The sequence below is a fragment of the Amphibalanus amphitrite genome, unplaced genomic scaffold (assembly GCF_019059575.1).
Source record: "Amphibalanus amphitrite isolate SeventyFive unplaced genomic scaffold, NRLGWU_Aamphi_draft 000141F_arrow, whole genome shotgun sequence".
Lineage (NCBI taxonomy): Eukaryota > Metazoa > Arthropoda > Thecostraca > Balanomorpha > Balanidae > Amphibalanus > Amphibalanus amphitrite.
Genome location: NW_024881636.1, coordinates 590,975 through 617,231, shown reverse-complemented (window position 1 = coordinate 617,231; position 26,257 = coordinate 590,975). Strand labels below are relative to the sequence as shown.

Genomic DNA, 26,257 nt, shown 5'->3' with positions numbered 1-26,257 from the left:
CGGCCGACACCCGCTGTGGGCGTGCCGGCCGCAGGCACGCAGCCCAACAGCTGCCGACATTATTATAATGGACACCAAACACGCACCGGGCTGCTCTTGTGTAATGTTACGCGATTTTCATTGCGAATGAATGGATGCGAATCGACTTTAAAATTTTCTCCCGTCACTCCCCATTTAGTCCCCAACTTCCGATTAGATTTACCGCTGTCTAAGTTGGATACGCACAGCGTGGCTTGTGTTGCGTAATTCGAAGCGTTGTTACGCGTATCGACATAAATAAGGAGGTAGCCGCTGTGTGTCAGATTGTGGCCAAGATGTAATTAACATCAGCCTTTAGATTTGCAGCCAGTGAATTTATTTCTCTATTGCGACATGCGATCGTCTTTGAGCCCCACCGCCCGCACATTTTCGAAGCTAATTACGACAAAGCAAAATTGCACCAATGTTCAAACGTCATAATTGCTGTGACGTTCTCAGTAAGTTGAACACTGAACAGTCAATCCATTGCGCCCTCATTTCGTGCGATACAATTATCTGTACAATTATCTGGTATATGCGCTTAGCTCTGTCAATGTGTGTTGATCGTCAAGGCCGAGAATGCGTGGTTGCCCCTGTCTCGACTCATGCAGCGCCAGCTACGCGACCAACTGACAGCGGAAAATGCGGTTGCATAACCGTTCCCGAACAGGGGGATAGCTGCGTCCCGTTCTGTCGGCCGGTTCCCCACCGGGCCCCGCTAACAGGTCATCCACCGCCGATAGATACGATCGCGGTGTGCAGGCACACTGCACTCCGTCCTGATCCGCCGCAGACAGAGCGGAAACCTCACCTGTGCCGGCCGTAATTATACGTGATTGGAGCATCTGCTCGATTCTGTACTTTGCGGGAAAATGGCGTAAAGTTTGCGTGTTTATTCCATTGTTACGATCATTAAGTAAGCTGATAGACTGCTCTTTCACCAACATGTTCACTTTAATGAAAAACAATATCAAATTCTTATCTGTATTCAATGTAAACGCGTTTCGATTACTTCTTTATCAATACAATGATACAATACAGATATAATGATTATGAACAGACACGATTCAATGTGTGTTAACGCGATTCAATGTTATGAACACACACATTGAATCGTGAGTGTTCATAATCATTAGGTATATCTGTATTGTATCAATGTATTGATAAAGAAATAATCGAAACGCTTTACATTGAATACAGATAAGAATTTGATATTGTTTTTCATTAAAGTGAACATTTGTCAAAATGAACAATATACTTTCGCCAACATTTGATATTGAACTGATTGTGAGTTATGATTACGATTACGATACGATTACGATACGATACTCGTATTAGTATGTAAGGCGTTACAGTTTCACTAATTTTCTTCTTTTCTGCATGAGTAATAAGTGGAGCTGCTAAGCCTCCATTGACAACGGTTGCAATGTAACTGATACAAATGTGGTGTGTGCTGTGATACGGTAACTATAACGGTTTCCCTCGTGATATCTATCTCGCAAAAACAATGGTCAATCAGTTCCGTTTAGCCTTTCTACGGAAGCATTGTTTCCAAGCCCGTGTTTGTTGTAAACATTCGTAATGCTCGCAGCAACAAGCTGTGACAGTAGGGTGTCGTGAGGTTTCCCCTGTGTGGTATAGCCACCTTCATAACTGGATTAGTTTCGGTCTACTACAGTGTTGACGACAGGAACGTAATCGTGTAATTGGCTGAATTCCGTGGGCTGCGTTATTCCGTGGACTATTTCTATTCCGGAGAAGTTAGATTAGAGCATGGTATAAGAACAATGGTCACAGAAAATAATCGTGAAATGCGTAGCCATATATATGTTACAGGGAGTATGAGAAATCAGTTAGTTTGCAAACTACCTAGTGAGTTTGCAAACTCCCTGAACGATCAGGTAGTTTGCAAACTCCTAGGTAGTTTGCAAAGTACCTGGTCGAACAGGTAGTTTGCAAACTGCCTAGGTAGTTTGCAAAGTCCCTAGTTAGTTTGCAAACTCCATAGGGTTGTTGCAAACTACCTAGGTAAAATGCGGAAAACGACGAAACAACAGCCATAGGGAGTACATACGTAGATAAGTCGCGGTGAATTGGTTCAGAGCTCAGAATGAAGTTTGGCAGCAATGGTGCATAACGAGACGATGTGGTGTTTTGATGACGCTCTTTCGCAGCTTACTATTTATTTTTTGTCTTGCTCGCAAATATCACCTTACAGCTTAAAGGAAATAGTTCACTTTCACGAAATTATTTTTTTTTGCAACGATTTATGATTTTTTTATGTTCAAAATAATCAGCAAAGAAAATAAAACCTTTTTATAACAAAAGATTTTTTTTCTATATTTTGATATAGGAAGAACTTTTCAGTTTCTGTAAGGCACCGCGATCCAGTATGAAAAGAGCATGGGTCCCGAAAATTCTTCAGAAACAGAGAAATTATCGCAGCCACCGGCATTTGGGCGATCTGCTCGATCTGATAATGTTCCCCTGAATGTCCTAATTGATCAGTACGAGAATTTCTCTAGAGTTCTCGTAGATAATTTCTCTAGTTTCTGAAGAATTTTCGGGACCCATGCTCTTTTCATACTGGATGGAAATATATGCAAGGCACACATCCTCAACGCAAGACACCTTTTTCGGGACGAGAAATAGAATATCTTTGCCTAGGGTGATCGTTGGGCTGTAAAAGCTCCTGATTTATGCTCGTCTCAGCCCAAGCTACGGAACTGCTATTCCAGTTCAAAACCCATGTTAAAAAGCATAGGCGGCGGAACGATTTGAGACAAGGGGGGGCACCAGCTCAAGGAGCCAAACCTAGGGTACCCCCAAATCCTGTTTTCTCATCGGATTTAGGCCACTTATTTTTCGTCACAGCCCTGACACGATGATTTTTTTTTATTTTTTTTTTACTAAACGAAACTGGCAGTTCACCTCCGTATGTGGGGTTAACTTACTTTAACCCTCGCCGGCACAGTGGGGGGGGGGGGGGCTGATGCAACCCCCCTAAGGTTTTTCGCGAATAGCTCGCGTAAAAAGCGGCCGATCGCGACGAAACTTTCAGTACCCTCGCATTGATCAATTTTACACCTACCCTGAAAATTTCATGACCCTGACTCTAATGACCTTTGACTTGTGACCTCTTTTCCGAGACCATGTTTGGCCGGAATCGCGATTCGGCGTATGTCGGCTCGCATTAGCCGCGCGTTTGCAAGCTTTTCGTGGTTTCAAACGTTCAAACATGTGATTTGATGTTGTTCCCATACATTAGGGTGGGTGTCAAGGCTACCTGAAGGTCAGGTTAGGTCATTGACCTTTGGTGACCTCGGGTGACCTCGGTTCACTTTTTCGAATTTTACATGTTTCTTGGCTAGTTTTTGGAGCGTAATTCGAATTTAGCAACCATTTGAACATTTATGAAGTAGTTTTGGTGCCTTCGTAACATGTTACGAAGCTGTCAGAGGCGGTTGACACGTATTACGAATACCCGTCACAACCCCTACCGGTTGACCTAACCTGACCTGACCCGACCTGGTCTAAATGCTTAAAGACATCATCTCTGATCAAAACTAATACGATATTCGTGATCAGCACCCCCGAAAACCACATAGCAGCCACACCTTACGACTTTCTAACAGGTCCCGATTTTCCCGGTTTTCGGGTCATTGATCTGACCTGGAAGGTCACCCGATGACCTAGGACCTTAAAATTGGGTACCATCGGCTTCCTCTCGTGACGAACAACACGCTCGTTTTTTACCGCGAAGCTCTAGCTCTATCAGGGGCCAAACGCTAGGGGGGGGGGGGTCGTACCAACCCCCCCCCCCTAGCGTGCCGTCGAAGGACGCAAAATGGCCTGTGCCGGCGAGGGTTAAGCTGATCCTCAAGTACCTATGTGTTTGTCTCTTCCTTATTGTCGTTTGATAAATTCCATTTATCCTGCATGTATCGAATTCCCAAGAAGCCATGGCAGTACTTATCAGTGGCGAATCTCAGGGGGGAGGTCACATGGGTCATGACTTAGGGCCTGGGGTCACCACATGCCTGCCAGGAGCACCACAGGCCTGACAGCCGACAGGGGCACCACAGGCCCGCCATGGGTACCACAGGCCTAGCAGGGGCACCACGGCCTGTCAGTGGCACCACAGGCCTGTCAGGAGCACCATCGGCCTAGCAAAAGCACTACAGGTCTTCCAGGGGCACCACAGACCTGCCAGGGGCACCAGAGGCCTGCTAGGGGCACTATTGGCTTCGCAGGGGAACCACCGGCCTCGCAAGGGCACCATGGGCCTGTCAAGGGCACCACAAGCCTGTCGTTGGCACTTTAGGATTGTCAGGGGCACCACAAACCTGTCAAGGGCACCTGCGTTCTAACAGGGGCACCACAGGCTCGCCAGGGGCACCACAGACCTGCCAAGGCCCAGGGACACCACAGGCCTGTCAGGGGCACCACGGGCGTGTCAGGGCCCATGGGCACCTAAGTCATGTCAGAGCCCACCGTAGGCTTGTCAGGGGGCAGGGTAGGTAGGTACACTCGGGGGCAGATTGATGTTCCACAACTCTTTATCCACCGGGTTCCTATGGCTCAGCATTGGCAGCAGCCGCCTGGTACCGGTAGACTGTGCCGCTTCACTTACTTGTCAAGCGGCACAGCCTACCCACCTGTATGACACCGGTCTGGGTCGGTGGCTGGAAGGCGATGTGGGCCGCCTGTGACGTCAGCGCAGCGGTGAGGGCCGAGCCCGGAGGCATGGCTCGGGTCGGCGCGGCGCGGCGGCTGGCGAGGACTGGGGAGTGAGGTGGGGTGGGAGCACGGACATCGCGTGGCTGGGCGAGTGTAGTTAACTTTCGCATCTCAAGGCGCCAATTATTCTACCTAACAATTGTGCTAAAGCAGTTGTTAAAATGTCCTATCCCCAAGACAGCGCCTATCATCATACTTGCAATGCACATTACGACACACTTAAGCGTGGCAATGGGACAGCCGATAGAACTTATGTCACTCGTGCATCGAGGTGCGGAGCTATATTTTGTATAACATATTAGTATTAAGGCTTTGATTGAGCAGATTGGTGTCTATTGTTTCGCACGGCAATCGTCCAGAGACGTGGGAACTGGGGGTTATGAGTAGTGCCGCAGCCAACGCTCCAATTTAAAGCGATTATTACTGTTGCTCTAATATGTGGTCGCAGCCTCCAATAGCAAACCGTTCCAACTAGGAGCCATAAAAGTCGGCCATTCAGGGGGGTTCGAACCGGGCTTCTCCCACCGGCCAATTCACGACACGAGCGTTCATCCACTGAGCTACCGAGAATGGTCCTCGTCTGCACAAAACAAAATGACATTCACCCGCTGACCGCCAATGACAGTATTGTGACATTTGATCGCGTTTGACCGCGGCGGGTGGTCGCTGGTTTCGGCAGCTCAGTGGATACAGGCTAGCGTCGTGGGGTGACCGGTTGGAGAAACCCGGTTCGAACCGTCCCAGGTGCGCGACTTATTTGTTCCTTGATGGAACGGTTTGCTATTGGTGGCTGCGACCACTCATTAGAGGAACATAAGAGTTGGGACGCCGCGCTATCCAAAAACCCCAGTTCCCACGTCTCTGGACGATTGCTGTGCGAAATAATAGACACCAATGAGCTCAATCAAGGCCTTAATACATATCTGTTAAAAACAATGTAGCTCCGCAACTCGATGCACGTGTGATATAAATTCTATCGGCTGTCCCAATGTCACGTTTAAGTGTGTCGTAATGTGCATGGCAAATATGATGATAGGCGCTGTCTTGGGGATAGGACATTTTAACAACTGCTTTAGCACAATTGTTAGGTAGAATAGTTGGCGCCTTGAGACGCGAAAGTTAACTACACTCGCCCAGCCGCGCGATGGTCCGTGCTCCCACCCCACCTCACTCCCCAGCCCTCGCCAGCCGCCACGCCGCGCCGACCCGAGCCATGCCTCCGGGCTCGGCCCTCACCGCTGCGCTGACGTCACAGGCGGCCCACATCGCCTTACAGCCACCGACCCAGACCGGTGGCATACGGTGTGGGTAGGCTGTGCCGCTTGACAAGTAAGTGAAGCGGCACAGTCTACCGGTACCAGGCGGCTGCTGCCAATGCTGAGCCATAGGAGCCCGGTGGATAAAGAGTTGTGGAACATCAATCTGCCCCCGAGTGTACCACAGTCTTTCCAGGGGCACCAGCGGCCTAGCAGGGGCACCAGTCATCACATGACTAACCAAAAATAAAGAAAAAAAAATGAAAATAGGGCACCACCAAAATTAAGTGGCCGAAATCCGTTGATGTTTTAATTGGGTATAGGTAGGGGCACCACTTCGATTCATGACCCTCCCTTGGAGTTTTCCCGAATCCGCGCCTGGTACTAATACATCAAATTTAAGGGGGGGCACCTTGCTATTGGTGCCCCCCTTGCAGAATTCAAGGGGGGGCACGGTGCCCCGGTGCCCCCCCCGTTCCGCCGCCTATGTTTAAAAAGTGAACTATTTCCTTTAATGTCTGCTTAATCTGTAAGGTGATATTTGCGAGCAAGACAAAAAATAAATAGTAAGCTGAGAAAGAGCGTCATCAAAACACCACATCGTCTCGTTATGCACCATTGCTGCCAAGCTTCATTCTGAGCTCTGAACCAATTCACCGCGACTTATCTACGTATGTACTCGTATATGGCTGTTGTTTCGTCGTTTTCGCATTTTACCTAGGTAGTTTGCAACAACCCTAGGGAGTTTGCACACTAACTAGGGACTTTGCAAACTACCTAGGCAGTTTGCAAACTACCTGTTCGACCAGGTACTTTGCAAACTACCTAGGAGTTTGCAAACTACCTGATCGTTCAGGGAGTTTGCAAACTCACTAGGTAGTTTGCAAACTAACTGATTTCTCATACTCCCTGTAACATATATATAGTGGTATATGGCGTAGCATACATATGGCGGTCTTTTCATCGCTTGCTCGCTTCATAGCTCTCTTCGCTTTCGTGTGTACCTGCTCAGCAGCTCTAATGAGGTTATGATATTCAATCGAGCTCGACAGCCGAGATGGCATTATACGGCTGTTTCCCTGTCATCCCATTCTCGACCGTTTGGTGATGAAGTCATGTGAAAACTGTCTCCTGAGTCGGGCGTTTGTGGGGCGAGCGGCCACTTTTCTTCCCGAATTTCCGAGAAAAGGACGTGAGGTGGACGAAGAAGAGAAGTGGACCGTGCGCGGCGCGGGCCGATAGCCGACCGGAGTGGTCCCGTAACGATGCTGTCATAGATACCGGGCCGTACTGGCCGCGCCGGCCTTGGTGTCACATGGAACGCATACCAATGCGTGGCGCCGCCCACCGCCCGCCGTCCTCCGGCCGTCCGGCCGTCCGTCGCTCGCCGCCGCCCCTGACCTGGGTCAATTCATCATACCAGTGCTTCCAGCGCCACCGCTGCCGGCGCCGCCGCGCCGCCGCGCGGGGGCCTCTGGTGCCACCTCGGTTGGTTGTTCCCGGTTCTAACTGCATTTCTCATTGAGATAGCGTAGCGTAAATTTACTCGGCCGGTGCCGCCGCTCGTAGTTAGTAGAGAGTTCTGGTCTGTCTGGAATGCCGCTGGCACGCGCCCGGCACGGGCCGGGGACAGCGCGGTCTGTCGCCGGGCGGCGCCGGCGCGGCTGTTTAGAGAGGCGCCGTCTCTCGCCGGTCGTTCTGTCGACTGGTGCCCGCCGGTTACTGGGCAGTCCGGCTGGTGTATGGGCTGGTGTAACGAGGGGGCTGGTGACGTCACGGCGTTGGTGCGATCTGGTCCCGACTGGATCGTTTAAGTGGTGCTACGGAGCACGGCTCGTCGCGACGGAGATGGTAGCCGTGCCCGTGCATCGCGCGGCTAGTGAGGGACCATGTCCCGACGACGCGGGGCTCCGGTGACTGTGTGTGCCGTGCTCCGCGTGTTACAGAAGCCCCCGTCCCATTGCACCCTGCAGTATGCCCTGTCACGCCTACTCAGTCCGGCCGGAACCGGCTAAACTCATTATCCAAACAGCCTGACCTACCTGATCTGACCTGACCGGATTTGATCTAGACCTGACGTGACCTAACCTGACTTCACCTGTCGCGACCTTACCGAACTTGGCCTGTCATGCTCTAACCTGAATCCACCCGACTTGACCTGAGCTGACTTGACCTGATGTGACCTAGGCTGACTAGACATGGCCTGACTTGACATGGTTTCACCTGAAGTGACCTAACGTGACCTGACCTCACTTTTTTCGAAGCTGATAAGATTTGAACTTTTCTCATCATAACTTGATCTAGAAAACTGACGAGGCCTGACTAGGCCTAACATTATTTGACCCGACCTGACCTGTTCTGAAGAAGCCTAGATTGGCCAAACTTCTTCCAATCAACTTTACCTGGCCTGAGCTGAGCTGACCTGATCTTGTCTAACCTAACCTCACCCGACCCATAACCTGACCTGACCTGACCCCTTACCTGATCTGACCTGAGACCCTGTGTCTCTCGTCTCCCGCAGACGCCGTCCAGTCTCCAGGAGCGCTCTGTGGCCGGGCCGCGTGGGGTGCTGCTCAAGGACCCCGCTTCGTGTCCGGACGGCGCCGACCCCTACAGCGACGAGATCCTCAGCTCCGACCAGGCCTTCCAGTCCTTCTTCAAGGACAGACAGAAAAAAGACAACCACAATATGAGTGAGTAGCGATCGGACGACAGGCCCATCTGTGATTGGTGGCTATGGGGAAGTTATACAACGTCCACAGTCGAACACAGGAATGCTCTGATACAATTTAAGATATGCTGGGAATGATAAATGTTTTTTGTGTGATTTTTTACTAGAGGAATTAGAAAATGGGTATTAGAACGTATTAATTCTTCCGACAAAATAACGTTTTAATGAAGTTCAGCGAGCTTTAGGTGGCACTTGAGCTGTGTCTCCGGCTGGCCCGTGTGACCGAGGGTGCGGTGACTTTTTGTAGTTCTGCCTTTGATAGATAGACGATATTTTCTGTTTTCCTCAATCACTGTCGGTGTGAAACGACTTTTGCTGTTTTTTGTCCAAACCCATCAAAGTTAAGCTACTTCTGCGAACCGATTTGTTATCGGAGTGTCGAGCCAATTCATTTATTTTTTACTGATTGAACGAGCTGTTTGCTCCTGGTCTGGTGCATTCACAATGTAGTTATTTATTTATCGGCTGCTATTTACTTGTCTTTGTGAAGGAGCCATGCTTTTCCTTTCAATAAACACTTACTTTGTCGTATGCGTGAGGACAAGACGTTGCATGCTAAATTATTGACAATATTTTATGCCGATACTTCTATGTATGTCTTTTTCCTTCTTGTTCACGAAGTCTTTGATTTGAAACAGCACAGCTTTGTACACAGCTGATAACTTTTGCTAAACCTAGCTTACATGGTAACTCCTTCGTTTTGTTTCAGTCGAACGAAGAAGACGATTTAATATAAACGACCGAATCAAAGAGCTGGGGACGCTGCTGCCCAAATCGAGTGACCTGTGAGTACCCACGGCCTCAGATTCCCCCGAGTGGGTGCCCGCTATCACTGCGCAAACACGATCCCGTATCGTATCGGCCACTTGTCCGGCGACTTCGTGAGATACCGACCGGCCGACCAGACTCTTGACCGGCATTTTAAACAAGCTCGGCTTTTAACGCTCAGGTATTCTCCTTGACCTGCTGAGATTATCATGGATGGTGCTTATCCGGATAATGATTATCAGTAGACAATGTGTCTAGTCTAAGACTGTGGTACTTGGTGACGACTGTTGTAACTACGTACTTCTACTATCAGTGTGAGATGTTGGGACAATATAGAAGTGTTCGAATCGTTTCAAAATGTAGATATTAGCTTAGCCTTCTTATCACCACCACATCTCCGAACATAAGTGAACGTTCTATAGAGGATAATATCAAACTGTTTTAGGACGATTATCATTATTTGAAATAGCCGCTTGCTTCATTATTTCAATTTCTCTCACAGCCGCACAGTATAGGTTACTGATATGACCGATCTTATTGCAGGTACCACGACATATCACGGGACTGCCGCCAGAACAAGGGCTCCATCCTGAAGGCCTCAGTCGAGTACATCCGGAGATTAAAACAGGACCTGGAACGAGCCAAGGAGCTGGAGGCGCGACAGAAGCAGATGGAGCAGGCTAACCGGCGGCTCCTGCTGCGGATACAGGTCAGTTCGGAGGAGACTCGAGGTCACCAGGTCACGCGGGGTCACAGAGGTCAACAGGACAGCGTCCTCGGACACACTAAGGCAGTACCACGAAACCCCAAAATCAACACCGTTCGTAGAAGTCAGATATGCACAGTACTGGATGACAGTACTGGATTCACTGGACGGGATTCCCGCAGAAATAGTTTGATGAATACGGTCTGCTCTGGGTAACTATTGGGTAGAGCTGTGGCAGCCACCCTCAGGGCCGATATTGGAAACTGAGGTTGAGCTGACTCAAGGGCCCGCGCCAAATGTCAGTGTGATATTTACTGGTTCACTGCACTGGGCGGGATGGGATCCCCGCAGAAATAGTTCAGTGAATTGACTGTCTTCTCTGAGTTCTGACTGTACGAAATAACGTCTATATGTCTACTAAATGCCATATGAGTATCTTATCATGAAAGTATTCCTCTTTTGTACTTGCAGTGGCATCATTATGCGTTGAATGTGATTCATGTATGATATGCCATGACCGGTGGCCATTGGCCAATGCACTGTTAACGGGCCCGGTCTAGTTTTGTCCCGGCGCCACTTTCACTTCTAAAAGTCAAATCACTATCCAGACCTTTAGCCTTATAAGCCGTATGGGCCCCTCTTAAACACAGAATAACGGTTTGACATTTAAATTTCAAGCTACCGGTTCAATACATAGTCCACCGTTCACTTTGTCTGAATAAAACATGGCCGCTTGTTCCCGACCCCGGTCCGTTATGTCTTACAGATGCAACCTTGCCCCGGTACCGTGAAATTCGTGTCGACGGAATAGCGGGTGGCGGACTTTTTCTACATTGTAATTTCTGGGGTCGGACTCTGTAATGCGGTGCAATGAATGCGTGCTGTCTCACCTAGTTTGATGAGATGAGGTACCCGGTGCATAAAGGCCAGTTCAGACGATACGGGGAGTGGCTCCGCCTGCCCTCGCCCCTATCAGACGTGACAATCTCGTGTCCGAGCCACGAGCCGGACGGACTCACGGAGTGGCTAGCAATTAGCATAGTAACCAATTCTAATCAATAGCTAACCGATCGAGCCGAGCATAATGATCCGGCCGAGGGAGGGGTGGTCTAGGCGTGGGCGCCGGTTAGCATTTTCATCGGGCGCCGTTTGTACGGAACTGACCGAACACGACACGACGTTAGCTAAGCTCGTCCTTGCTGAATGCATTCCTCTTAACTATAGTCATTCCGCCTGGCCGGGTATAAGATCGATATATCGGCGACGATCATCCAAAATGTTACTTGTTCACGTTATGGGAAAATCCAAGGAAGAAGCATGTGGCGGGCGTAAGTGTGATTTACGGAACTCGCAGAGTTCGTGTGCGAATTTTGGATTTTGTCTTCCGCCTCAGCGTGCTTATGCCTGCGTGCCTTATTTTAGGATCCAGGATCAGCTGTCTATGCTACCTTGACCTAGTGTTGCGGCTTGTCAGCCGGATCTATGCGGGTCTTTGTCGGCCTCATTTTCCACCTAAAGCTCCTTTCGTAAATATGCCACCATTGCAACGCTGTCGGTCGGTGGGTCAGCTGGGTTATGTGCTCTTATTTCAACGATTTTTTTGCAAGTCTTGGTATAAGTCATACGAGCATTTCAAGGTTGCCATTTGGAAAGAAATATGTTTTATTATTGTGGACAATAGTCAGCTGGCTTTAATTGAATAGGGACGAAACACTCAAAGCTGCACCATCAAGTTGAGAGCTTTTTGAAGATGAAAATGCTGCAGATAAGTACTGATGATAAACGATTATTGTGAATGCCTGTTGAAATTCCGTGCTAAGTGATCCAACAAGACTTTATAACCGGTGGCTTTTGTAATCAGGAACTTGCCAACGATATTGTGGTTTTAGTATCTTAGGTGTCCGATAAATGGTTTAGTTCATCAGATATAGGTAACATTAATTTCATCTTATTCAAACCAACAATTATCCATCTCTTATAGGCATTTAGTTTTCTGTTAAATGTGCCGTCAATGTCTATACTGATAGATGTAGATAGATGATAGATGATAGATGTATTATTTGTGCTCATATGTTACGTAATTAACCGTCATATTTACGTAATAGACACCGTTTGACAGTATCGAGGGCTGGCTCATATCGTTCAGTGTATGGTAGGCTGTATTTTAGCCGGGACCCTATCATTTCCCTGTCATCTCCGACCCTTATCGGGCAAAAACACACCGTGTTGATATAGGAGCTGTCCGGAGGCCTGTAGGTACGAGCCATTAACTCGAGCCGCACACATGCCCGTAATCAATCTGGAAAGTAGCGTAAAGCATAGAGCGGCATTGCGAGCATTGCTCGAATAGCATTTCTTCCAAGAACAAATGATATTTTCTCTCTGGCAATAGCTTTCTATCCAGCATGGTCATTGCTCGTTGCCCCTAATGTGCATTTTAACGGTTTAATATTTGCTCTAATGGCCATAGTTTTCGCTCCATTCATACTCCTCCCCAACAATGCACCGTTCTGACTATCATCCTACCAATCGAAGCACATCAGTGAACGTTACCGCTTTCCCTGTTCAATGTTCATCCCATGCCACGGTTTCATTGTTCTGCCGTTTTTAAAGAGAGGTCGTGAAGTGTCCGGTCCTCATTCTCGGACCTGTCCAACCCCCATTAGCTGAGCGCTTCTCTCCGGTGGCGTGCCCACCAAGGCCGCTCGCACCCAGTCCGACTTGGCCTGGGCTTCTCTCCGCCTATCTTGGGCCCATCCAGTCCTGCGTCCCTGCCCCGCCTCTTTTAGTTACCAGGGGAGTTTCCGTCCCAGTCCGGGACCCTACCCTGAAGCTTCTGGTTACTACGGGAGATCCCGTGTCCAGTCCGGGTCCATCCAGGCCCGAGTTCTCACTCCGCCGTTCCGCCACTCCCAGTTGCCAGGGAAGCTGCTTGGGTGTCCATCTCACCCACCATTATACCGTCACCACTCACCATGAGGTGTCCGCTGGCGGCTGCACCCTCACTACCGGCCGGCGGCCTACCCCGAGGGTAGTTACCGGGCGCCCGCCGGTCACGGGACAGGTTGTCGAGCAGACAATGTATGTATATGTCCTGACGGCTATCTCTGCAGTACCACCTGACCACCCAGAGCCCTCTGTGCGCCCAACTCTGAGACCCTCTTCCATGCGCGCACGCCGCACGGGCGGCACGGGTCGGCCGCGTGAACGGCCTCATTTGATGGGACGGCGGGAGGGTCGTTGGATGGGTGTCTGATGGGCCAGGGCGTCGGCCCGGCGGGTGGTCCAGGGGCGTGGAAACAGGTGGAAAGGCGCGGTCACAACACGCAGAGATGACGAAACACGATGTGAAGACGACGGCCGACAGACCGTGAATGAAATGACACTTGTCATTCACTGGCTTCTGAATGGAATATTCTACTTTCCGTAATGTTTAGTGGCTTCCCACCATCATGCTATGGTTGATTACCTGATGACGTTAACAGATTTAATGATTAATGGTTTTAGCTAAATGAGTATAATTTCTTGGAAGTCTGAGCCGCTGGGACATTTTAGACGCGAACTACGCGGTCTTTGCTCGGAGACACAAACTGCCTTGTTAAAGAAACCGACGTTATGTTTACTCACAAAAACTGTCATCAATGGTGGCGCTAAAAGTTCCTCGGATGAGTGCAAAAAGAAGTCGCAAAAACGCCGCCGAAAGTCACGTCTGGCTGTTATGTAAGCCCCGCGCCGCGGATATGTAACCCATGGGCATGGGCTGCCGATAAATGTCCCGACTTTCCCCGGTGTCGGTCGGACCCGGTGGGCGCGCTGTCCCGGTGCCTGCTGGACCCGGTGGGTACCGCTGTCTCTGGGAGAGAAGCCGTCGTCCCCGCCACTCGGGTCAGCGGCCCTCAGGGACGCGTCCATCACTGCCGACATCGCCGCGGCGGAGACGGTCCCTCCCGCCCGCGTCGAACTCGCGGCCTCCTCCCCAGTCTTCTGCACTGCTATCAGCGTCCTGACCCGAGGTTTCGAGAGCGCTCGCGGCCTGTCGCGGTGCAGATGACCCGACCCTCCCCATCCTGACTCGCCCGAGCTCTCAAGTGGCCGCACCAGCCACTCCAGAGTCGCCACTTTCCTGCGGACAATCTCCTATCTGGGATTCATGAGTTGGGCGGGTATCGTGCTGCGAGTGTCGGGGAGAAGCGGCGGTGATACGCGCCGCGATGAATTGGGCCCGGCGCACCGTTCAGCCAGCGTGGGGTCCGCCGCGGATCGGTTTGGATGGTGTGTCGGGACACCGATCTCTCGCAGATGGAATGTAACCGGTTCGTTCGGAACGCTAACCGATGAGCCGACCCAGACATCCCACTTTCTTCTGACACTGTCTGGATAGACTTGGGATAAGGATTGGTGAGCGATGAGGCTGGAACGGTAACAGAGAGATATTGTGGGTGACCTGACCTCAGCGCTGCGACTGGGTGACCTGACCTGACCCAGTCTAGCCTGACCTTTCCCATGCCGCATGACCTGATTTTACCTATCCAGCCTTGCCTGAGCTACTTATGTTAACCTACTAATGTTACCTCATATCAAATTGGTACGCTCCCAAACCTCCCTTCTCATGATGTCCTGGCGTTCCTTATTTGAGCTTAGCTACCCTAGCCTGGTCTGAGGCCAAACCGACTCCACGCACGCATTTACCTCTGTGCGTGGCTGCTCCGGCCTCCATTTATACTCGGGGCCGAAGGACGGGCGACGGGCGGCAATTTGAAATTGTAAACAGCTCTCTGCGCCGGCGGCGCGGCGCGCTTCTCCGTGCGAGAATCCGTCATCGTCTCCCGACCGACGGCCGGCTGATAACTGACTAATTGGCGGCTGGGAGCGCCTACCCGGCGTGTTGTGGCTGCCGCCAACGGGCGCCACACGCCGGCCGGCCCTCCGAAATGGTGTCTCGTCAGTCACGTGCGGCACTTGGGAGCAGCGCGGATGAATGGCCTTCCGGTCAATTGGTGATAGTGGTTTCACTTAAAGGTGGTATTATTTGATGAATTATGTATGCCCTGGGCTGTGGATGTTTGCTTCACTTACGACAGGCACATTTATGTTTTGATGACCCACATTACGACTGGGGAGGACACAAAAAGTAAAAACTATGACTTGGGTACCTACATCAGCGATGTTGCGACGTGCACCTAAATCAACAAGTAGCCGAGCTGGTATTCAGCGCACATTATTCACTGTCCTATTTAAATAGGTAGGTTCGGGCAGATACACACGCTGAATGCCCTGCTATTGCGCCTTTGGAATGCTAATCGTTCACCTTTGGTGACACAGAAAAGGGGCTCTTCGTCTTCGTCAAAAGATGAAACAATATGACGCCGGCAAAACAAGTCGGTAAGATATCGCAGACGAACGCGACTGCGTTAGACCGTTGGAGGCGAATATTCATAAAATTAGTTATACATTATACCTACAATAAACCTGCATACATGCAGATGGACTGCGTGTCACATCTTTTCGTGGAATTTAGCAGCCTCAGGGACTTGGACCGGCGAGACGCAGCGCATCCTCTGTCGACTCAGAGCGCAGGCCACGGCGGCGGAGACACACCAGAGCGGGCTAACTACACATCCTCGTTTTTATAGCGCGTGCAATGTGTATCACCCGGTCCGCAAACATCACCGACCGGCCGCCGACGAATCGAGGCCGCTTAGGGCTGCGCTGCGTCTGGGTCTACCAGTGAGGAATAGTCTGCCTTAATGAACTCGGAAGGCTAGAACGGAGAGCTTGCGGCGGGAATATGCTTTTCCTGCGGGAAGTGACATGCATTCGTATTACTTTCGCATAAGCTATATACCATTAGTGCAAAACATCCTGCCATCCGATCTGACTTGTCACGAATCAATCATGGAATCACCTTACCTACCTGACCTGACTATAAGTTGACCTGACCTGACCATGGCTTGACCTGACCAGACCTGATCTGACTTGACCTGGCATGACTCGACCTGACTGGACCGTACCTGGCCTGGCCTGAGCTGACCCGACCTGACCACACCTGTCCTGAGCTAACCCGACCTGGCCTGATTATAACTTGACCTGACCTGACCTGCTCTCTCCCTCCCGCCCTCAGGAGCTGGAGCTGCAGGCCAAGGCTCACGGTCTGCCGCTACAGGACGAGCTCTGGAAGTCACTGCCCGAGGACACCAACACCACCGCCTCCGCCGCCGCTGCTGCTGCCTGTCCGCTGACGGGCGCGCGGCCGGTGTCACCGGCGACCGCGCCGCCCCCGCCCCCGCCCCCGCCGCCGCCTCCGCCGCCGCCGCCCGAGCCGGCCGCCCCGGTGGCGACCAGCCAGCCGCAGCAGCCGGGAGCCATCCAGCAGTCACCGGCGCTTCGGGTCAAACAGGTACGAAACACGAGTCTGTCTGGGTTTTGGGAGCTCAACAGTCGCCGCAGAGCTGCTGATCAGTCAGAGCTGTTTGCGTTTCTCTGCGGGAGCGACATTCCTTGACATGAATACCAGGGAGGGGCAGGAGCTCGTCTTATGGTCCGATAGAGAACAAGGTCCGAGCGGTCCCTGCCTCACCCGGGCCAGTCGAAGTGGGCCAGGCCGCCACTTGTGTCGCCCTGTCCGGCCGCACTATCACCGCATTGGTCGTCTATCGCGCCAGGAAGAGCCCCTCGTGCGCTCGGCGCGCCCTCTCAGGCGATCGCGGTCCCGCAGCCGAGATATTACGGCGGCTATCAGTGTCGACCACATCAGTAAAAACACGCACCATACGCGAGCACGACCGCGGGGAGGGGTCAGTGACGAGCTCAGAAATTTCCGATCTGCCGTATTTCGAGAATAATGCGTCGTAGCACACGCCACGGGGCTTGCCTCTGTCAGCAATCACTAGGTAAACGCTTCGAAAGAATTTCCGTCCGGCTATCTGTGCTTGGCACACCTCCGTGATAAAGTGACGATTTATCCGTGAAAACGTTATCGCATGTATGTTTTGTGTTCATCGCTAATTGGAACTCTGATCTCTCTTTCTCTTTCTTCTTCTCCCTCCCCTCTCTCTCTCTCTCTCCCTCTCCCTCCGTCCCTCCTACACAACCACACCCTAACGTGCCCCTGTTCCCCCTCAGGAGCCGCCGAGTCAGGAGCCGCTGGACATGGCACCCGGTGCCGACGATCTGTTCGGGGACACCTCCATGTTCGACAGCCTCATGGAGGGCGACGACGTGCTCGACCCCATGTTCTCCTCGTACAACGGCTCGCTGACGCTGGCGCCCGAGCTGTGCCCCGGTGTCGACGAGCACGATCCGATGCTGGCGGCGCTGCTGGCGCTCGATGATACGCTCAGCGGCGGCGACATCAACATGGTGTAGCTGCCGACGGTGACGCGCGTCTCCGCGGAAAGCGAGCCGTGGTCAGGACGCGAGCCGCTGTTTTCAGGAGTGAGTCCGAGGGCGGGGAGAGTTGTAAATTATGAACAGGTGCCCGAGAGGAGGAGCTGCTGCCTCGCCGGCGCGTGTTGAGATTCGGAACGTATGGTTGCGTTCGTCGCCAGTAGGTGGCACTGACTCGTCGCCCGTTTGGTTGGATTGTCGTTAAGATGTGTCGTATTGATGTAGAGAGGCTCAGTTTGGGACGACGGGTGTGTAGAATGCTCGTGTGCGCGTGCCGAAGCGACTGTGGTCATTTAACGTTTTCTATGTGTCATCAAAGTTGGTGTGAATCGCGTTTGCATTGTTGCATAGATTTCAGACGAAATATTTTAATAGCCTTAAGCGTTTGCTATTGGTACCTGTAAACTTCGTGCCATTAACGACAGCCGGACTGCCCCGTTCGGCAGTGAGGGGAGATGTCGTGTGTACAGAGTGAAGGAGGCGGAGAGAGAGTAGTGGGGCTGCGGCGCTGCGCCCGCGGCTCAAGTCGCCTACATTCCGGAGCTGCGCGGCGTGGTTCGCCCCGCGGCCGCAGCGCGGCGCTGCCGTCGGCCCCACCCTTGTTCTGCGGCTCAGAGCGTCCGTTGTGAGCCTGCGACCTCTGCTGTCTGGGCGCCGGTGCCGTATGTGTCTCGCCGTGCCGCCAGCTCCCCAGTCGTTGAGCATAGTCTTCCCAGTAGTTTTCGCTGCCTGTCGCGCCGGTGCGGTGTCAGCCTGCGCTGCAGACTGACTCGTTAATGCCGTGGTGGCCCGGTAGGCGGCGCTGCGATCGTGTGACGCCCAGCGCCACCTGCCGACTGTCGCACCCTCCGTCTGCACCGTTCACCCTGTCTCCGCGCTGTCGTCTCGTGCGCCGCCCGTGCCTCTGCTCCGCCGCTGTCTGTCCTCTGGTGTTCTCCGTGTCCGGTGTGCTCCCTATCACAGCCCCTGTGCTCTGTCACAGCTCCCTGTGCTCTGTGAGAGCATCCTGTGCTCCCTATCACAGCTTATGTGCTCTGTGACAGCCCCTGTGCTCTGTCACAGCTCCTTGTGCTCGCTGTCACAGCTCCCTGTGCTCTGTGAGAACCTCCTGTGCGCTGTCGCAGCCCTCTGTACCCTGTCAGCGTCCACCGCCGCCTATCCCGAACCTCGCCGGCCAACCGGCCCTGTCTCCTGTCCGCCCCGTGTCCACTGTCAACTCACCGCCGCGTTTCGGCTGACGCGGGCCACCAGTGGCCTTTCTGTGTGTTCAGGCCGCGGACGGTGGCGTCGCGGCGTCGGTGAACTCTGCAATATCAGGAGTCGAGTGGGGAGGGAGGGAGAATGAGAGAAATACCATCATGTGTACCGACTGTCTCGTCTTTTGGTGATTTCGGTGAGGAGGATGCCGATGGATTATCTGCAGAGCTCGGATTCCGATCGAAACGATGTTACTGAGTTGAAATCATCACCGGCACAGACGTATACATTGTCAACTGAACAGAACCCACAGAACACTGAACGAGTGCCGTCGAGCGAATCGGACATGGGCTCTGGGTTGACAAAGGGATGGGTTGGGCATCACACCGACCAATCCTCGATTCCCTTTGTTACCGCGTTTGGAAAGATAAGACGCCTTTAGATGAAAATTCCATGAACAATGAACATTTACATTCATTTCAAACGATTAGCTGATGTGACCACTGGCCGATGTCCTGTGGGTGCCACGACACCATTCGGCTAGTAGCCGGAGTTGACGTAGCAGATGACGTGGTGTTTGACGGAGGTGGTGTTGCAGCTAGCCGTCTCCCAGTAGCCGTTCTTGAGCTGCACGGCGCACGAGTGGGTGTTGTTGGGCTGCCCCTCGGCCCAGTGGGTGTAGCTGAGACTGCTGGACGACGACCTCCAGCGCCAGGTGCCGTACGAGTCCGAGCGGTACAGACCCAGCCACGTGCTCAGACCTTGGCTCAGCTCCTCAACCTGTAGGCAGAGCAGCGGCACCGGTGTCAGATGGGTCAGGGGATGTCGGTAAGGCCGGTCAGAATTGGCCATGCGCTTAGAGGTGCGCACTGGGCCCAGAAGTTCATATGTACATACCCGAAGGTTGTCTCTTCATTAGACAAACACTATTCTTTAAAATTGTGTTTTTCTATTGAAAACAAACTGCGGGTGGTTCCTTTTCGGGATAGGATTCGTGTTTGGGGTAGGAGATCCGGGCACCTTGCTCTCCTAATGAAGGCTGGTGATGGTAAAGAATTTGTGGATAGTTTGTTCGGCTACATCATTACATCTTTGACCAAAAATCTGACTGGTTTTTATAAGACTCAGCGGGGGGGGGGGGGGGCACTTCGCTCTTGTTGCCTTGCCGGCCCTTGCCTACCTTGATATATCAAGGAACACGGACAGGTGCTCCGGTGCCCCCCGCCCCCTCCGTTACGCTTATGCTTCAAAGGACGAGCTATCGCCATATGCTCAGAATGTCGGGAAAATTCCACGCTGGTGTGACCCGTAAAAATCCATAAGGTGGGATGCTCACAATATTAGTAATATCCTTGCCTTTATTTTAGCTTCCACTAAAAGATTATAAAGGGGACACCGGCTATGAGTCAGAGTGCCCTCTCTTTCTTCAGTGCAGGGCGCTCCTTTCTTAAAAAAGGAAGAGGGGCACTTACGAGTGCCCCCTCTTTCTTCAAATGGACGAACTAAATATCTAGTGACCCTTCTTCATGGCCCTCTGATCCCTGTCCATGCATCTTTGAGCTGACTGACTGTTACTATATTATTCTGTTATTGTGCAATATTTAAGGGGACACTTGCTTTTGGTGCCCCCTTTTAAGAATCAGGAGAGAGGGCACGGTTCCCCGGTGCCCCCACGTTCCGTCGCCTATGAGCAATGACCATTCGGCTGTATTCCGTAGCGCCGAGTGTGTTGTGCGGGACAGCCTAACTGCAGGCGCTCGACACTAGTGCCACCTTCCGATAATATTACAAGTAGATATCTTACGGTACAATATTCCTTCACGGCCTCACTCACGTCTATCTATCAATCGTTTTCCATCGATACATGAGTGAAACATCGATTCATGAATTTCCGCTGACAGCAAGCTTCATTGTGTGGAACGGCCTAGATATTTGTAGATAGGTACCTAGTTTAACCCGCGCCCTGCTGGGGGGTGTTTGAACACCCCCCCTTGCGGTTTTTCGCGAATATCTCAAAAACGGCGGCGCGGAGCGCCGCCGTTTTTGGTACACCTTATCATACATCAATCCTACACATGTTGTGAAAATGTCAGACCAAGGTCATTCAAGGTCAGGTCACCAGGTCACTTGAAGTGACCTCACCTCATAAAAAGTTTCAATGTCTGTCATAGCTACACCGAGTGACCGATCGCTTTAAAACTTTCAGCGATTGCTGAGAGCAATAGCATGTACAAAATGTATATCTCAGAATTTTGATATCGATGACCTAAGGTCAGGTCAATTTTGCGACCTCCCCATTATAAGTCAATGGGAGAAAATTGAAATGCGCCTCCTTTGGACGAAAGACATTATAAACACTCCCAAACACTGAATTACAAGTGGTTTAGACACACTGAACATGAAAATGGTGTCCGTGACCCCTGTTTATGCCCTGAGGTCATCTTAGGTCACGAATGGTATCTAACAGTTTTTCGCAAATAACTTTTGATAGAGGCATGCTAGAGCGATGAAAACGCCTTAGATGTGTTCAGCTCGACGATACGGATCGACTGATATGCAACATGACCCTTTCCGGTCAGGTCATGACCTTAACCTGAGGTCAAATTTTCAAGTTGACCTTTCAAGGTCAAGTTATAGTTCATTCGATGCGTCTTGACGAGAGGAACACGATGCCGGTAAAAGTAAGCTCGTACAAGGCTTGGGTCAAAGGTTATTGCAGAAAAACTGTTACCGAAAAAATCGGCTATTTTGGCAGTTTTATGTGACGTATGTATATCGAAGAGCGCAGGGACTATCACATATATTCCGTTTTTTCGACATTCGAAATTTTTTTTTGGAAATTTTTTGAGTTTTTCTAAAAAAAAATTTTTTTATTTTTGGGGGTCAAAATCCCATAAAATTTCGAAAATCTGAGACAGCAGTTTTGTAGCGCCGTCTCTTCTCCACACAACCACATAGAGAACTTTAAAATTGCTTGTTAACCCGCGCCCCACTGGGGTCTGTGTATAACACGCCCTACTGGGGGGGGGGGGCTATTCATAGCCCCCCCTCCTAACTCCGAAACTACTGGGCCGATCGTCAAAATTCAAACGGCGTCTGATAGCCCCGGAAAAACTGTCGAGCGAAACCTAATTTCATTGACCTCGAGGTCACCGATGACGTCACAGGTCAGGTCAAAGTAAAAATTATTAGCACTTTGGCTTGTTCACATTTTGGGCTCTGGCCGCCATCTTACAAGTCAGATCAGGCTCATTTTTGGTTTCCACACTCGTGAACAGATGCTCTAGATACCTTGAGGGTACCAAACTTGTACTTTGATTTTCAGGTCAGGGTCAGGTCATCACAGGTCACGAAAATATTATATCATGCGTCGGTCACGTGACACATGCTTTATGGTCCATTTAGGCCATAGATTTCGAATTTGATGTCGTCTGTGCCATTCAAGGTCATTTTGAGTCGAAATTAGCTTAGGTCAGGTCACTTTCAGGTCAAAAAAGGTCAAATTTTGAAGTTGAAATTTGTCAACAAAAAAGGTGTCTATTGGATGCAGTTTGAGCTCAGGAACACGATGGTGCCATTTATATTGGTGTACGATGCCAAATACGTACTGAAAAATTGATTTGAAAAATTAATAATTGTGAATTTTTTGCAATAATGCGTATAACTTGGCCATTTTTGAAGCTATTTAGCTAAAACTTGCTAGAGTTAGTCATAATCATGCGTTCTGTCACATATATTCCGGTTTTTTCGAAAAGTCAAAAACTTTTTGAAAAAAAATATAAAAATATAAATTTTGAATATTATTATATAAAATTTTCAAAATTTTCAAAATTTTGAAAATCCGAGATAGCAGTTTGATAGCGCGGTCAATTCTGAGTCCTTTCATGCAAAGAAATTGGATCTAGCTTAAAAACTGAGCTCTTGGGAGCGATTGCCGTGGTTCAATGTTTTGCGTCGAAATCGGACAAACATGACGTCACTCTGACGTCATTTCCGGCCGACCTATGGTAGCTACGAAGTTCAAATTTTGACACAAGGTGTCAAATTGATGCAGCCGAAGGTACTGAAAGTTTGGCGTCGATTCGTCAAGCGGTTTGGAAGTTATTGCAGAAAAACGGGAGGGGGGGCTATAAATAGCCCCCCCCCCCAGTGGGGCGCGGGTTAACTGTAGAATTGGTGAGCGTTTCAAGATGTCATGTTTTTTTGCTCATTTTTACTCGAACATGACCTCAGTTTGACCTCAATAACTCCTGACCTGAGGTGACCCGTGACTTGAAATTTTGTGTGAAGGTGTCAAAGTGATGTTCGGTAAGGTACCCAAAATTTGGTTTTCTCGCATTTAAGAAAAACCACAGGGGGGCCAAAATGCCCCCCCCCCCATCAGGGCGCGGGTTAAGAGGAAACAGTTATTTACCTAGTTCGGTTTGACAGTACAAGGCGTAAAACAATGTGGTATTCAAAATAGCCTTGTTATACAAATATAGAAGCAACGTGTACCAATCCCATCGCCTTTTTTCTTCCACCCGTATTTAATTGATCGCATAGGGGATGTACTGAGTAGAAGCCGGAGCCGGAGCCGCCGGAGCCGGAGCCGCCGGAGCCGGATCATTTTACTCGGAGCCGGAGCCGGAGCCGGAGCCGCCATGACATTTCACCCGGAGCCGGAGCCGGAGCCGGAGCCGATTTTTTTCTCCGGAGCCGGAGCCGGAGCCGGAGCCGTCTGAAATTTCCACGGCTCCGCATCCCTGCTCTGAACATTTATTTAAGCCGGAGTTGCACCTATCTCATCGTCAGGTTGGGTCAGGTCACTACCCGATTACCTATAAGATCATGCGTAAGCCTCTGTATGACCCAAAAATATTGATATATTTGGCAGCGTCAATAAATGTTTCTGAGGAAGGCGCAGAAAGCAACAAGGTAGGATGAAGAGTCTCGGGCACGGCCGATTGCCTGGGGCATCGCTCCAGTGAGACGACCGTATTCGTGATTCGTGAAGCGGTGCGGGGCGCCGGGTGGGGCAGAAGCGAATGTGTCGTATGGTGGAAATGGCCTTTATCGCGGTGTCATGTGTGTGTTATATTGTTAAGACGTGCACAAAAAGAAATAGGAATGTGGCAGACGGACGTTGTGCACTACACGAGAACAATCATCAAGAAACACGTATCTTTTTGTAAAACTTATGTAACAGTAGGTAATGTAGTTATGTCCTCAATGGTGAGGTAACTATCTCTAGGCTTTTACTTTCCATGTTTGCATTTCAACACATAGGATCTGGGGGTAAACTTAGTCCGGCGACCTCCTCAACCTAAGTCGATGACAAAATGGATTACTCCTGAAGGTGTTCAATGCATTGCTTATGTTGCACCGGGATGATATAAATCGATCACGCCGGCATACATTCCTAATCAAATTTCATATATCAAACACATAAATTTCATCCTATTAATGGTGATGCTATTTTGCAATTTGGACGTAGTCTGACGCGATACATAATTTTACGCAATCATTTGAAATCAACAGCGTCTTTTATGTGCGTTTTTTTCACAAGCCCCGAATCTTGTGTGGAAATAGATATTTTGTTGTGACTGAACAAGGTGTACTTACATTTGTGATAAATACAAAGTCGAGGGTTTCAGCTAGTGCGTTACTTATGCGCGCTATTTAGCTCATTCGATGAAGTTACGGCTGCAACGACAACTGCACGGCAGCTACGTTCCATGCGGGCCGCCCCGGTGCGACAGCTACTGCCCCGCCCGCTCCACGCAGCCGACTGACCGGCCAAGGTCACCGCCCCGTCCGCCGGGAGGGCGGAGCTTAATGGTCACGTGTTTGTGACGTCACGCCTACGCACGGATAGCCTCTACTCCACTGACGGATTTACGGAGCCGATTTTAACATTACGAGGCAACGACAAGTACCCTAAAATTTGATATTTTGTTAAGAGACCATATTGACAAAAATTGGCGCTTGAGCTGAAATGTGCATTGTGAAAATTTGAAGCAAATTGGACAAATATTAAATAAATTATCGCCGAAAAACAGGGTCTCATGGGGTCTGAAATGCATAGTAAACACGAAATAAATAAAGCATTAGACGCGTTTCGATTATTCAGTCGTCAACATCATGACACAAGTAGGTACAAAGAAAGCAAGTTATAACTTATAAATTATATCTTGTAATATCTTGTTCTGTTTTAGGTACAAAAAAGCAAGTTATAACTTATAACTTTTATAAAATGATAATAAGAAACCGTAGCCTCATAATAAGGTTATTAGCCACATTATCAGGTCATAATGATACTTGATAATGGGCTACGCCCGAAACTGTCGTCTCACTTTGTTATAATTATATTCGGCAATATATTGAACCTTATTATGAGGCTACGGTTTCTTATTATCATTTTATTTACAATGAGCCTCAAAAAAGCGCTTGCCAACATTATCAAACATAAGCCTAATTATAACTTTTATCTTGTAATATCTTGTTCTGTTTTAGGTACTTGTATCATGCTGATAGCTGATGACGATTGAGTAATCGAAACGCATCCATGGTCTAATTTCTTTTGATTTGCTTGCACTCCCAGATGTCTGAAGACAATCGGTAAATAGGTAAGTAGGATATAGTTCACCGTTCCGTGTTTCACTACACAGTCCACCACTCACCACCAGTAGATCATCACTATCGTAAATCTCGGGCAGCATCGAGGTCGGATGAATGTGCTTGCACATGGCGCGTGCGTCCTGCTCCATGGCCTCAGAGAAGGGCGGCACCGACAGCGGCAAGTAGCACTTGCTGTCGATGACCAGCCAGTTCACATTCGGACAGGTGGCCCACACGGCCCCCAGGAGGGCCAGGACGGTCAGCCAGCGCAGTGAACCCGCCATCACGCCTGTCGCCCGCTCAGTGGTCTGAGGTGGCAACAGCGGCAGACGGGCGTCGATAGCTCCGCCGACTGCGGCCGTTCCCATCAGCGATTGCCACGTCCGCGGGCCACGCGGTGGGACCACGCCGGCTGGCCGCCTGCGGGAGGACGCCACGCGCTTCTACAGATCGGCGAGCGGAAAATGGGCCGTCACAGCCGACCGCCAACTGCCCAACGCCGCACGCGGAGTGCCATAATTTAGGTGTCAACACTGCATGCGAAACATTGTCAGGAGAGCTAGAAGCTTGCAAGGGCTAGGGAGTCGCTGAACGGATCTGGTCGTAGAAAAAAGGGTAAACGGCAGTCAAAAGCATTACAAAAGACGCTTCTTAGGGCAATTTGTTTCCTTATGCTGTTAGGCCCGCTTCTTCTAGCATTGGAGCCCAGTTGGCGAAGAACTGACTGAGATTGATCACGCACAAGTCCGAACGCGTAAATAACCAAGATCAGGTGCAGTAGGTATGTGGGGCCACCGGGGCAAAGTGGCCATCCCGCGTTTCAGCCCCTCACAACTGACGTCAGCTCCAACTGAT

General features: G+C 50.5%; 2 protein-coding genes across 2 annotated transcripts in view; one reads left to right on the top strand and one right to left on the bottom strand.

Annotated features, from left to right (window-relative positions):
• Nucleotides 1–18,975, top strand: part of LOC122382515 (transcription factor EB-like) — a 127,580-nt gene extending 108,605 nt beyond the window's left edge. Inside the window, exons 5-9 of the mRNA XM_043367927.1 lie at nt 8,536–8,707; nt 9,455–9,530; nt 10,057–10,222; nt 16,341–16,616; nt 17,342–18,975. Coding sequence (XP_043223862.1) covers nt 8,536–8,707; nt 9,455–9,530; nt 10,057–10,222; nt 16,341–16,616; nt 17,342–17,584 — 933 coding nt within the window. The 3' untranslated portion in view covers nt 17,585–18,975. The remainder of the gene's footprint in view (nt 1–8,535; nt 8,708–9,454; nt 9,531–10,056; nt 10,223–16,340; nt 16,617–17,341) is intronic.
• Nucleotides 18,976–19,036: 61 nt separating this feature from the next.
• LOC122382516 (C-type lectin BfL-2-like) lies at nt 19,037–25,773 on the bottom strand. The gene is made up of 2 exons (XM_043367929.1): nt 25,465–25,773; nt 19,037–19,582 (listed from the first exon to the last, which is right to left on the bottom strand). Exons 1-2 carry the CDS (start codon nt 25,768–25,770, stop codon nt 19,343–19,345), a joined length of 546 nt encoding a protein of 181 aa, XP_043223864.1. The 5' UTR covers nt 25,771–25,773; the 3' UTR covers nt 19,037–19,342.
• Nucleotides 25,774–26,257: the final 484 nt, after the last annotated feature.

Coding starts and splice junctions, on each gene's coding strand:
- LOC122382516 (XM_043367929.1), bottom strand. CDS start 25,770: ATGGGAACGGCCGCAGTCGGCGGAGCTATCGACGCCCGTCTGCCGCTG. Junction 19,583..25,464: donor ATAGTGATGATCTACTGGTG/GTGAGTGGTGGA, acceptor CTCTGCCTACAG/GTTGAGGAGCTGAGCCAAGG.